This window comes from Natator depressus, chromosome 6, assembly GCF_965152275.1.
Source record: "Natator depressus isolate rNatDep1 chromosome 6, rNatDep2.hap1, whole genome shotgun sequence".
Lineage (NCBI taxonomy): Eukaryota > Metazoa > Chordata > Testudines > Cheloniidae > Natator > Natator depressus.
In genome coordinates this window covers 1117967-1130560 of record NC_134239.1, presented here as the reverse complement: position 1 = coordinate 1130560, position 12594 = coordinate 1117967, and the positions used below count along the sequence as shown (strand labels likewise).

The following is a 12594-nucleotide window of genomic DNA, read 5'->3' as shown; positions in this document are numbered from 1 at the left end:
TCCATGTAGCTACTTATAGACTGGGATCGAGTCACCCCTTAACCTTCTCCTTGTGAAGCTAAATAGACTGATCTCTTTGAGTCTGTCACTCTACGGCAGATTTTCTATTTCTTTAATCATTCTCGTGGCTCTTCTCTGAACCCTCTCCAGTTTATCAACATCCTTCTTGAATGGTGGGCATCAGAACTGGGCACAGTATTCCAGCAGCGATCACTCCAGGGCCAAATAGATTGGTAAAATGACCTCTCTGCTCCTACATGAGATTCCCTTGTTTATGCATCCCAGGATCTTTTGGCCACTGTGTTGCTCTGGGAGCTCCTGTTCAGCTGATTGTCAATCACAACGCCCAAATGTATTAAGTCACTGCTTCCCAGGATAGAGTGCCCCAGCCTGTAAGCATGGCCTGCATTCTTTGTTCCCAGAGACATGCATTACATTTCGCTGTATTAAAATGCAGGGTTGGCTTAAGCCCAGTTTACCAAATGATCTAGATCACTCTGAATCAGTGCCCTGTACTCCTCATTGTTTTCCACTCCCCTAATTTTTTGTGTCATCTGCAAACTTGATCAGTGATGATTTTATGTTTTCTTCTAGGTCATTTATAAAGATGTTAAATAGCATAGGGCTAAGAACCGTCCCTGCGGGACCCCACTGGAAACGATTGGTTTGATGACGATTCCCCATTTGCAGTTACATTTTCAGACCAATCAGTTAGCTAGTTTTTAATCCATTTAATGTGTTCCATGATGATTTTATATCGTTCTACTTTTGTCATCAAAATGTTGCCCGGTACTAAGTCAAACACCTTACAGAAGCCAGGTATATTACGTCAAAACTATTACCTTTATCAATCAATTTGTAATCTCATCAAAAAAAGATATCCGGTTAGTTTGACAGGGTCTTTCTTCCATAAACCCATGTTGCTTTGCATTAATTACATTATCTTCTTTTAGTTCTTTATTAACCGATTCCCATATCAGCCACTCCATTATCTTGCTCAGGATTGATGTCAGGCTGACAGGACTATACTTACCCAGCCCATCCTGTTTACTCTTTTTAAAAATGGGCACAACATTAACTTTCTTCCGGTCTTCTGGAACTTCCCCAGTGCTCCAAGATTTACTGATAATCAGCATTAACAGTCCCGCAAGCTCCTCAGCCAGCTCTTATAAGACTCTTGGATGCAAGTTATCTGGACCTGCTGATTTAAAAATGTCTGACTTTGGTAGCTTCTGTTTAACATCCTCCAGAGATACTAGTGGAATGGAAAGAGTTCTCATCACCATTTGCTTTAGTTAATACAGACAAATATAATTGGGATTATAGAAGAAATCAATATGCATAAGTATAAGAGAGTTGAATCAACGGATCATATATTATACTACAAAACAGTGTCATAAGGTATAATATGAAAATTGGAGACTCACTGGCCATGAATGTTTTTGGGTGATGTATGTACGGGTTGTGTATAAAGAGCTATGTACGTCGGCTAGAAATATGTTGTTTTGGAGGCTGTTGATAAACGAGCCTGTCCTAGACAAAGGAACGTGGAGTTACCTGTCTGCCTCGCTTGATCACAGGCAGAGGACAATGAAAGTGCATTGACATGTAACGTCAAGCTCACAAGTGGCGGAAGAAACAGCTTGGTGACACAGTAGGGGACACTCTGGAGTCTGAATCCCAGGAGGGCTTCCTGGCTTTTCAAGCAGACCGTGAACTCTGGGAAATATAAGGAGAGCAACAAGACAGTTTAGTTATCCATCACTTAGGGAACAGCACCCTCTAGTTCTGTGAACGCTGGATCCTCCTGCCAGACGGGCTGGCGATGCTGGTAGCTTGATGTACTTGAGACAGCTGTTTAGCAAGTTACAATCTTTGCCTGAAGTTAGTCTGAGACACTAGAAAGCTTTTTTATTTCTAACCGTTTCCTGTTTCTCTTCTCTCTGCTTAGTATCACCAATAAGTAGCCGCCCGCAAAAGAACCTGTTGTCTGTGACAAGTGCAGGTTGTACCCCCATAAATAATCTCGTAAGTGTAATAACTGATCATGCAGCACACCGAACTCTCTGTTCTGTATTAGCAAACTTCTTCTTAGCTTCACTATTAACCGTCTCAGGGCTGTGTTATGAAGTGTGGGACCTCAGCTACACTAACAGGCTGGTGCGTGCGCTGTCTCTTGGGAGGCAGTGAACTTAATCGTTTCTGTGAGTGTCCAATGGGAGGGCGAGAGTCTCTGGGGAGCTCTGGGGTTCGCTGCGTGTTACCGGCAAGGCAAGGTTTGGGCTGGCAGAGTCCTGAGGAGTTTTTTGGGGCTGGCTGACAGGCTGGGGTGGCCGGGAGTGGACACACAGTTTAAGCACCAGCAAAGCGCTCTCTCTTGCTGAGGCAGAGGGCTCACTGGCTGAGGGTTCTGGGCTCCCTGAGGAGAGCATCGCTCCCGTTGTCCTGTGTCTCTGTTCCTGGTGTCCCAACGACAGCTTGGATAATCACGTCTTTTAAACACCTTTTCCAATTTCACCCAGACGTGTCCAGGACCGCAGCTGCTGCGTTTTCAGCCCATCCAGTGCCCTTAACCTTGCCCATTTTATCATAGCAGAGCCTAACAACCGTTTTATTTATTTCCCCCTACTTGCTGTTGCAGTTTCAAGAACTTCCTTTGTTTTTCCTGGAAGCATGCTTAGCAAATCAATGATATTTTACCCCAAACTACCCCCCCTTCAAGATCAGGTCAGGGATCAAGTTCCTAGCAATGTTCAGCTAGGCTCTGAGGTGCCCTGCACTGTCGTTTGGACCTCAGGGCTACCCCGAGACATCAGCACCACTGCTCTCAGGAGGCAGCAGGCCCACGTGTTCCGGTTTTACTCTGTTGTCTCATTCTCTTGTATTTGTTGCCTGTCTGAGACCCTCTCAGGCAAGACGGCTGCTTTGATGCCCCTTATCTCCCTCCTTCCCTGGGATTTGGAGGTGTTGCCTATTCTTCTGTAGTATGTCTCCATCTGGGGTGACAGCCTCAGATGACCCCAGGGCAACCGCTGCATCATTGTGAAGTGGAGGCAGCTCCTGGGATCCCAAATCATACTGAGTTTTTTGTTCTGCCTCGTCTGTCTCTTTATAGATCTGCAAGTCATAGAATCATAGAATATCAGGGTTGGAAGGGACCTCAGGAGGTCATCTAGTTATCAAGTCCCCAGTGTCTTGCTGATGTCCGTGTCTGAAAGTGAAAGCATTCTTCTTCTCCGTTTTCTGTTGAACAGAATGGCAGCAGGGGACACGCCCTGGGGGCCAGTCTGTAATTTCATAGGGCTAAATACAGATCAGAGTCTGACTCAGCAGTCCTTTTCAGTAGAGGCTTTAGACTTTTGACACTGTTCTCCACCATCCCGTTCGATGGGGGATAGCATGGACAAGGGTTCTCACAACAAAGTTTTTGGTGGCCCCCCAAGTGCGGCCACCAAATCTTGCAAGTGGCCACTCTGACAATTTTTCCTAAAATACTTAATTTTAGGAAAAACAAATAAATATGCACATGCACGTGTCCAAATTACTGTAGTTTATTTAGGTAGGTTTTTTTTTTTTTTGAAGACTCAATAATAAAAATCGTGTCTCTATTCTTTACTGGACCTAAACAGAATAGAAACACAAATAAGTTGCTTTACATATTTTTCTTTTTTTGGTAGGGTTTTTTTTTGTTTGTTTGTTTTTAGATTTGCTAGCTAGTAAATCTGCCATTGTGAAAAGTGAGATTTGTCTATTTGTTAATATCACTTTCCACAGCAAATTTACTCAGCCCTGGCAAGCTGGGAGCCAAATTAAGCCCCAGATGGGGAGGTGGGTAGGGAGGCGGAGAGGGCCATGGGGGACAGAGCCTGCCACCACACGGCCAGAGCCTGCCGCGCCCCCCCAGGGCTGAAGCCCAATGCCTGAGCCCCACCACCCTGGGAAGGTGGGGAACTCACACTGGTCACCTGCTCCTACAGTGTTTGTGGCTCCAGACGGGGCAGGCACCACTGCTGCTCCCCATCACCACCCAGGAGGTCATGGCAGCAAGAAAAGCCCCTGGTGGTCACCGTGGGCACATTTGAGAAACGCTGGACGAGTGGCTATATTCTAAACCCAAATTTCACTGCAAACTGCTTAACCTCATGGCCACCGAACTGCAGCCCCTGTCAGACATTACTGTGACAGGTAGACCATGTCTAGCAAAAACAGGTTTGATATGCGCCATCACCCGTTTAGCCCTAGTGTCTTCTCGTAGGGTTATCTCGGGGAGGTAAGAACTATAGTCTAGGACAAGTACACCGTTTTCTCCAGCCTGTGTAGACAAATCCAGGCTTCCTTTGCCCTGGGGGCCAATCTTTTCTGGTGCCACCAACAGGGGCTCTTTTGCTTGACTTGGCCTATATTTTTGGCACATACAGCAACTCTGGACAGTTTCCTCAACGTCGCTGTTCATGTGAGGCCGGCATAGAAGGGCTCTGGCCGTTCTCTGAGGTTTTTCAATCCCCAGCTGATCTTCATGACTCCTTTCTAATGTATTTTTCTGTAACGCCTTGGGGATCGCCCTCCTGTGCCTTTAAACAAAATGCCATCTAGTGCTGAGAGCTCCCCTTGTATTGATAATAGGGGCTGGGAATCTGCTCTCCCAGCCACCCTGTGCTAACAGCCTCAGTGACTTTCTGCAGGCTTTCATCCCGAGCAGGAGCTCTGGCAATCCCGGTCCGCATTTTGCCTGAGACCGGACGGGATTTTTAAAATTCTGAGCGACGTACAAAATCTAGCTCTGAACTTTGCTCCACCGCACGTGTGTCCAGTGCTCCAGCGAGTGTGTTTGCAAGCAGCCAGCCAGCCAGCCAGCCTCTCCCAGGTTTGGGAGCAATGGGCAAAGGATACATCTGGAACCGAACATCTAGCCTCTGTATTCTGGGGGGAAGCGGGAGCTGGGAGTGGCAATGAGTGGCTTATGGTCAGTTTCAGCTACAGGGTCTTCCCATAAATAAAGATGTGAAACTCTTTTATGCCCACGGACTAGGCCCAAAGCCTGCTGCTGGATTTGAGTGTATTGGCACCCAGTTTTTGTGAGTACCCATGGCACACAAGTCACTGGTCTCCAGGTGGGACCTTGGTGCTGTAAGAGGACTATGCCAATATCTCCGTGGAGGGGTCCATGGACAACTTAGTTCTGCATGTACTGTCCTAGTACCTAGGACTGGGACCTCTTCAATTCCATCCGTTTCAAACACTCTTTATTACGATTGGCAGCCCGTGTCTACATTGTAGCGCTCTCCGGTGGCTGGTTCGAGCAGCTACCTTAAGCACAAATCTCTCTCTATATTTCCCCATTCCAAGGAATCTTTGTATCCCCCCCCACACACCCCTTGTCTGTGGCAAAGGGGCAAGCAAGTGATCTACTCCTACACCTTGGCGTGTGAACGTCTCTCCTGGGTATGTTATTTCCATTACACTGAATTTACATTGGTTTGGTTTAGCTTTAGCCCGGCACCTCTGGCTCTCTCCAAAGCTGCTCAATGCCTCTGGTCATGCTGTTTACCTAGTGTTTTTCCTTCTCCTTTTTGTACCCTGTGAGGGCTCCCCTGCCCTCCCTCGGTTCTCGCCCCGCAGACAGAAAGCAGAAGGCCAGAGTCCGACGTGCAGGCAATGCGCTGTTTAGTGGGGTCACCAAGCAAGCATATCCATCCGTACGGCTTTTCCTGGCCTCCCTCCTCTTTCTTAGCAGGCTCAGTTGTACCTGCAGTGCCCGCCCCTGGTCCCACCCCTTACAATTTATGGCCATGTTCTGTTTGGAAGGTCGTGAGTCTGGGGGCTTCAGTACCACCTCTTTTGTACCCCATGGGAGGAGTAGGGAGTGAGGTTGTGTTTCTGCCAGGGTCCCCTTTTCTCTGGCTTTTTAGTGTTTCTTATGGCTCCCCCTCCTGGCTGGTTGCTTGGCCTTGCCTTGAGACAGGAGTCGAGGCCGTCTTCAAGTGTGCGCTCCTCTATTAAACTCCCCCATGCCCAGCTATACCTTAACTCTCTTCCTCATCTCGTCTCCTTGTGCTAGCAACCCCATCCGGCTGTGGGCAGATGCAACACCCCGGGTCTTTGTTCTTTGTTCACACGGTAGTAAGGATATAAGCATATCAAAAGTTAAACAAGCAAACAAAACCCCAAACTCTATCTCAGGCAAATATACAGGCCTGAATGCTATATTCCCCTCACTGACACACCCTCTGATTCAAAACATCTCTCTCCTCATAAGAATGAAACAGGAGTGCGCTATATCTCAACTTTCTCTCCAGTTTCATCGTTCGCCTCTCTGCCAGAGAGAACTGAAACACATCAGCTGCTTCCGGACCAGCTCTTGTCACGACTGTCGCTACCTTCTGATTGTCTTCCTGTTTGCTGGATCCCATTGTTGCCAATACAGAGGGAAGTGCTGTTTAAATCACCTCCAGTTTCCCACAAAGTTTTAACTCTGGTGGGGCTGTTCATTGCTCCATCCTTCCACCCAGCGTCTGTTCTTCGTTCATTTACTCCTGGTACCGGGTGGTGGTCAGTGATCACTCGATGCTCGCCAGGGCTCTGCTCTATCCTCGGTGTCGTTCCAGCCAGCTGTGCAACACAATAGGAGCTTCACAGCGTCCCAGTCTGGGAGCTCAGCCCTTAAAGGCACAGCCCCTGACACCACAATCCTACACCCTGTGTTATACAGGAAGTCAGACTAGAAACTATGAGTCCGAGTGGAATTTATCTCCGAACAACTGACACTTCTACTATTATAGTATTATGGGTGTGTCACTTTCAGTAAGTCAGATGACAAAGGTCCCTCTGGCACAGATAACCAGCGTACTCCCCCGGCAACCCCACACACACACACACACACACACACACACCACCACACAGCTCAGCTACGAGCAGGAAACAGCTACAGCCAGGAGAGGAAGCCCCGACAGGAAGTGCAGAGCTGAACTGCAAGAGTTTCCCCAGTGACTGAGGAGGGCTCAGCCCTGCCAGGAGCCACCTGGGCCCCGCAGGGATGGCTGGCGCATCCCAGGGTGGGGACCGAGGGCCAGGAGAAATGGAAGAGGAACAGGCTGAGTCTCGTACAGTCGCCCAGGAGTTCCTGAACTGGTTCTTACGGCGCCATGTGTATCCCGAGCAAAGGGAACACCGGAGAAGGGAGCAGGAGTGCCAGCGGGTGCAAGCTCTGGTCAGCAGGATCATGGCTCGGGTGCATCAGTGGAATACGCTGTTGTTCACGGGGGAAGCCATCCTGGTGGGCAGCCAAGCCCAGGACCTCCACGTCCGGGCAGAGTCCAGCAGCAGCGACTACGACTTCCTGGCCCCCATCCAGTACAACACGAACGTGATTCTGCTGGGTACCCTGTACAGTGCGCCGTGCACAGAGATCCACTTCCTGCCTTCCTGGCTGAGCCTGAAGTCTGGCGTGCCGGTGTATCGCTGGGAGAACAAGCTGGTGGTGGATTACAACAAGGTGACACTGAGAAAGATCTTGGATGAGAAGGCTGTAGACTTGGGCAGGAAGGATCTAGGCTTGGACCTCACGGAGGAAGAAATCAAAGAAATAAATGGCCGACAGGTAAGTGAGATCATATCAGAATGTATCCTCCAGAGCTGTCCACACACTCAGCTCTGCCGGTGCCCCTCACTCCCGACCCGCAGCCCCCCCCCTGCTAGCCCCCCAGCCCTGCTGGTGCCCCTCCCTCCCAACCCGCAGCCCCCTGCTAGCCCAGCCCTGCCCCCACAGCTCTGCCGGTGGCCCTCACTCCCGACCCGCAGTCCCCTGCTAGCCCAGCCCCACCCCACAGCTCTGCCGATGCCCCTCACTCCCGACCCGCAGCCCCCTGCTAGCCCAGCTCTGCCCCCCCAGCTCTGCCGGTGCCCCTCACTCCCAACCCGCAGCCCCCTGCTAGCCCAGCCCTGCCCCACAGCTCTGCCGGTGCCCCTCACTCCCGACCCGCAGCCCCCTGCTAGCCCAGCTCTGCCCCCCCAGCTCTGCCGGTGCCCCTCACTCCCAACCCGCAGCCCCCTGCTAGCCCAGCTCTGCCCCCCCAGCTCTGCCGGTGCCCCTCACTCCCAACCCGCAGCCCCCTGCTAGCCCAGCCCTGCCCCACAGCTCTGCCGGTGCCCCTCACTCCCGACCCGCAGCCCCCTGCTAGCCCAGCCCTGCCCCCCCAGCTTTGCCGGTGCCCCTCACTCCTGACCCACAGCTTCTTTTTATTTTGGATTAAAGTATCTGAATAAATTTGATTTCACCCCTTTTCAGAAGGATCTTTGGAGGGGCGGCATCGATCCATTTCTGGTAGCTCGAAAGTTCCATGAGTTTGTCGAGAATGCTCTGGCTGAGGGTAAGTGTCCGTTTTAGTATTAATCCATTAGTGTTGCATTAATTAATCAAGGCCTGAAATGAAGATGATAAATAAACCCTGTGACGCTCCTCAAACTAACCCCCAGATATTCTCGTATCACAGTCCCAGCTCTCCCAAGATGCTCCGGCTAATCCCTCCCCCAGTCAATACGGCCACACGTAACCCAGTCACTGCAGCTGCAGGGAAGGGGGTCATTCTCAGGGGCTATTGCTAGAATTAGCCCTGTGCAGGCATTTACCTTAACTCTGTGTTTCCTGGGCAATACTGCAGGCCAGAGCATGAGTTACCCAGGCAGCCTTAACTCTGCGTTAATCAAGCTTTGGTCGGGGATTAGAATTGTAGATTCCAAGGCCAGCTGGCTTTGTCTGCACTAGGAGAATCGACCTCTCCCCTCTGGGCCTCTGTGGGGCAGAAACAGGGTAGAAAACGGTTGTAAATGTCTCTCAAGCCCTAGGCTGGGCCCAATTCCAAACCCGGGCGGCTGCCTTCCACCCTTCTCCTTCCTTCTAGGGCTGGATTTTTTAGCTCATCTCTGTTAGCAAGTTCCAAGATGGCGAGAGCTTTCAAGGAAAAACCTCTGGTCCATGGCAGTCAGGATCCTGGTCCCCTCATCGATCCATCTGGTCATTCCAGACCAGGAGTGCTTTTGACCCGGGCAGTTGACCAAATCTGGGGAGCTGTTGGTTGTTCCTGTTAGGAGGAGAAATTGATGATAAGAGTCAAGTGTTTTCTTTGATGCAGTCTTGTTTGTTGACAAAGTTTATGCAGAAAGTCCTGTTTCCCTAAACGTAGTAGGAATCAAACAACAGAAAACCAGTTTCTCTGCTCACTGTCCCAAACATGCCTTTCCTAGGGTTACCAAACGTCTGGGGTTTCCCGGACAATATCTCTTTTTTTGAGCTTCCATTCTCTGTCCGGGTGAATTTCTGAAATAACAGGAAATGTCCTGGATTTTTGCAGAGCAGATGCTGTAGCTCAGGGGCGAGGGATAGCTCAGTGGTTTGAGCATTGGCCTGCTAAACCCAAGGTTGTGAGTTCAATCCCTGAGGGGGCCATTTAGGGATCTGGGGCAAAAATTGGGGATTGGTCCTGCTTTGAGCAGGGGGTTGGACTAGATGATCTCCTGAGATCCCTTCCAACCCTGATATTCTATGAGTCTATGAGAAGGAGCCCTGATTGGTCTGCTTCCCGATGGGTCTGTCCCCTGCATCCACAGCTGATTGGTCCATTCCCCGGCATCTGCGGCTGCCAGATCCCACCCACCCAGGCCCCGATTCCCAGCCCTGGGGAGGGGGGTCCCGCAGGGAGTCGATGACTGACGGCTGTCACTGCCTCCTGGGCTTGCGCCAGCCGCTCAACCACCGTGACAGGGAGAGGCACTGCCCCCCACCTCCAGTGAGCACCCCCACTGCAGGTACCCCCTCCAGCTCCCCCAACTGTGCTCCCCAGTTCCCTTCCCCCCCCAGTGTCCTGTTTTGGGGAACCTGAAATATGGTAACCCTAGCCTTTCCAGCCAGCACTCTGCCCAAAAAGCTTTTCTTTTAGCCACATTGCCAGCAGCGCTTCTATTCCTGTCTGCTGGGCTTTCTTCCTGCTTCTGTGTGTACGTGTACACACACACACACACACACACACACACACCCAACAGTGCCCAGCTAAGCCCCTGCCCACTAGTTCACATTGCCCCAGGTTACACCCAGTCCATAACAACAAGGTTTTTGTTTAACGCAACCTTTAACTAAGGCCTGGTCTGCGCTACAGAGTTAGGTTGACATAAGGCAGCTTACGTCAACCTCACTCTCTGTGTCTACACTACAGCCTTATTCCTGCTGATGGAAGTGCCCTACATCACTGACATCATAACTCCACCTACACGCGAGGCGTAGGGCTTATGTCCGTGTAGTTAGGGTGACGCAGGGTCCCTGTAGACACCACGTTACTTACATCCGCTGTTGGCTGTCATTCATTCAGCTAGAGCCCTGCTTCCCCCACAGGTTCCCGGCTCCCTGCTCCCAGCCGGGCTGCTGCCTGGGCTCATTGATCCCCGCTGGGAGACCTGCTTCCCCACCCAGGTTCCCCGCACCCTGCTCCCAGCTGGGCACCCCACCGGTCTGAGCCAGACAATAGCAGCGTGAAATCGGCAAGTATGTCAATTTCCCTCTTGGTAGGCTCTGTGCTGTGAAATGGAACCTGCCCCGAGCTCACTGATGGGGGTGTCACCCTGGGGCGGATGGGGGCCTCCAGCTGTGAGCCCCATGTGGCTGCCAGTGCCCCACAATGCCCCACTTCAGTCTGTGCAAATGCTCCTGGTGAGGACACGCTGCCCCGGCAGAAGGAGGGCAGCATGGACACCACCAGGCCATTGAATTACTGCAGGGGCTATAGGTTGACCTATATTAAGTTGACCTAATTTTGTAGTGTAGACAAGCCCTAGAGCCCTTCATTTTTTACTGGTTTTTACCCGCCCCCCCCCCGCAAAAAAAAAAACAACCAAAAAAAAAAACCCTCCTGGGTTTACAAAAGCTCTTATTCAGCTTTTACCAATTTTCACCCAAATTGTGGATCACTCAAGTACATGAAAATACCAGTTATGTTAAGGAAATCCAATCCGTGACATCCGGTAGACGTGTTTATGTTAATAATGAATTCGTCTAAGTGTAAAAGCGAGGCTGTCTGTTAAAGCAAGGTAATGCAGTGGAAGACACACACACACACACACACACACACACACAGTGCTTGACTCCTAAACACACACACACACACACACACACACACACACACACACAGCTTGACTCCTAAACAAAAGGAAGCGCCAGAACTCCCCAGACCTGGCTGTCTGCTCCAGAAGGAGAGATGGTGGCTCAGTAACATGTGGCCCAAACCCAGCTCCCTGTTCTGGAAGGAGAGATGACATCTCAGTTAGCCTCAGCCACCATCTCTCCTTCTGGAGCAGGGAGCCAGGTCCCGGGAGCTTTTAGGACTGGAGCACGGATGTACTTTTCTTGATTTGTTGCTTTTTCTCTGTCTTCCCATCCCCCAATATCCATCCCGATGTTGACCCAGAAAACTGCGACTTTAATTTTTTGCACCGATTCTCATCCATCTTTAAGTTTTTTTAATAAACCCTTATGAATTCCCAAATAAAATCCGAAGGTGAAGGGCCTTGCCTACACCAACTTTTCATGGCCTTACAAGGATTTAATTAATCCATTTTACAACCGACATCCATCTATTTCTGGCACTGTTTAACTAAGGATCTGTTTCCACAGCACACTAGTGTGTATTTCCATTTAGACCTGGGTGACATTTTTCAGCCAAAACTTTTCTTCAGTGAAAAATGCAGATTCAGGTCAGCTGAATCATTTTGCAAATTCATGCCTTTTTTGGCCAGTAATTTAAAACAACAGGTTTAAAACAAACAAAAGGAAGTATTTCTTCACACAACGCACAGTCAACCTGTGGAACTCCTTGCCAGAGGATGTTGTGAAGGCCAAGACTATAACAGGGCTCAAAAAAGAACTAGATAAATTCATGGAGGATAAGTCCATCAATGGCTATTAGCCAGGATGGGCAGGGAGGGTGTCCCTAGCCTCTGTTTGCCAGAAGGTGGGAATGGACAACAGGGGATGGATCACTTGATGATCCCCTGTTCTGTTCATTCCCTCTGGGGCACCTGGCATTGGCCACTGTCGGAGACAGGATACTGGGCTAGATGGACCTTTGGTCTGACCAAGTATGGCCGTTCTTATGTGATGGGCATGTGTAGGACCCATGGATCTTGAAAGGTGCATTATGGGGAGTGTCAATCATCGTAGCAGTGGAGATGTGTCCGCAGGTTTTGCATCTGTTGTTCTGGAAGGGTCTGGTGCTACTCTGAGTTGGTGAGTCCTGGTCTGTGGGGAGCTTGCTTCTGTTGATGAGGTTGGAGCTTGTTTGAAGGCCAGAAAAGGGGGTTCAGGAAAGATTTTTTTCAAAATGGGGTCCCCATCAGTATGGGTTGTAATTATTTGATGATACCCAGTATGGGCTCCAGTCTGGGGTGGTAGGTGACAACTGTGTGCGGTTGGTGGGATTTTTTCCCCCCTGTATTGAAGCAGGTTATCTCAGCGTATTTTGGTGACCCGTTCCATGACGTGATCTACTCCCCTCATGGAGTGTCCTTGTTTGGTGAAGCTGACTCTGAGTGCGTTAAGGTGGGTGTCCTGGA

General features: G+C 50.3%; 2 protein-coding genes across 2 annotated transcripts in view; one reads left to right on the top strand and one right to left on the bottom strand.

Moving 5' to 3' along the window:
• The first annotated feature begins 6931 nt into the window (after positions 1-6931).
• LOC141988431 (uncharacterized) overlaps positions 6932-12594 on the top strand; it is a 12702-nt gene continuing 7039 nt past the window's right edge. Inside the window, exons 1-2 of the mRNA XM_074954210.1 lie at positions 6932-7597; positions 8285-8366. Coding sequence (XP_074810311.1) covers positions 7034-7597; positions 8285-8366 — 646 coding nt within the window. The 5' untranslated portion in view covers positions 6932-7033. The remainder of the gene's footprint in view (positions 7598-8284; positions 8367-12594) is intronic.
• Positions 8275-12594, bottom strand: part of THOC6 (THO complex subunit 6) — a 22897-nt gene continuing 18577 nt past the window's right edge. The window contains exons 13-14 of the transcript XR_012639756.1: positions 8626-9077; positions 8275-8419 (exon numbers count right to left, since the gene is read on the bottom strand). The gene's annotated coding sequence lies outside the window, so the exon portion shown is untranslated. The remainder of the gene's footprint in view (positions 8420-8625; positions 9078-12594) is intronic.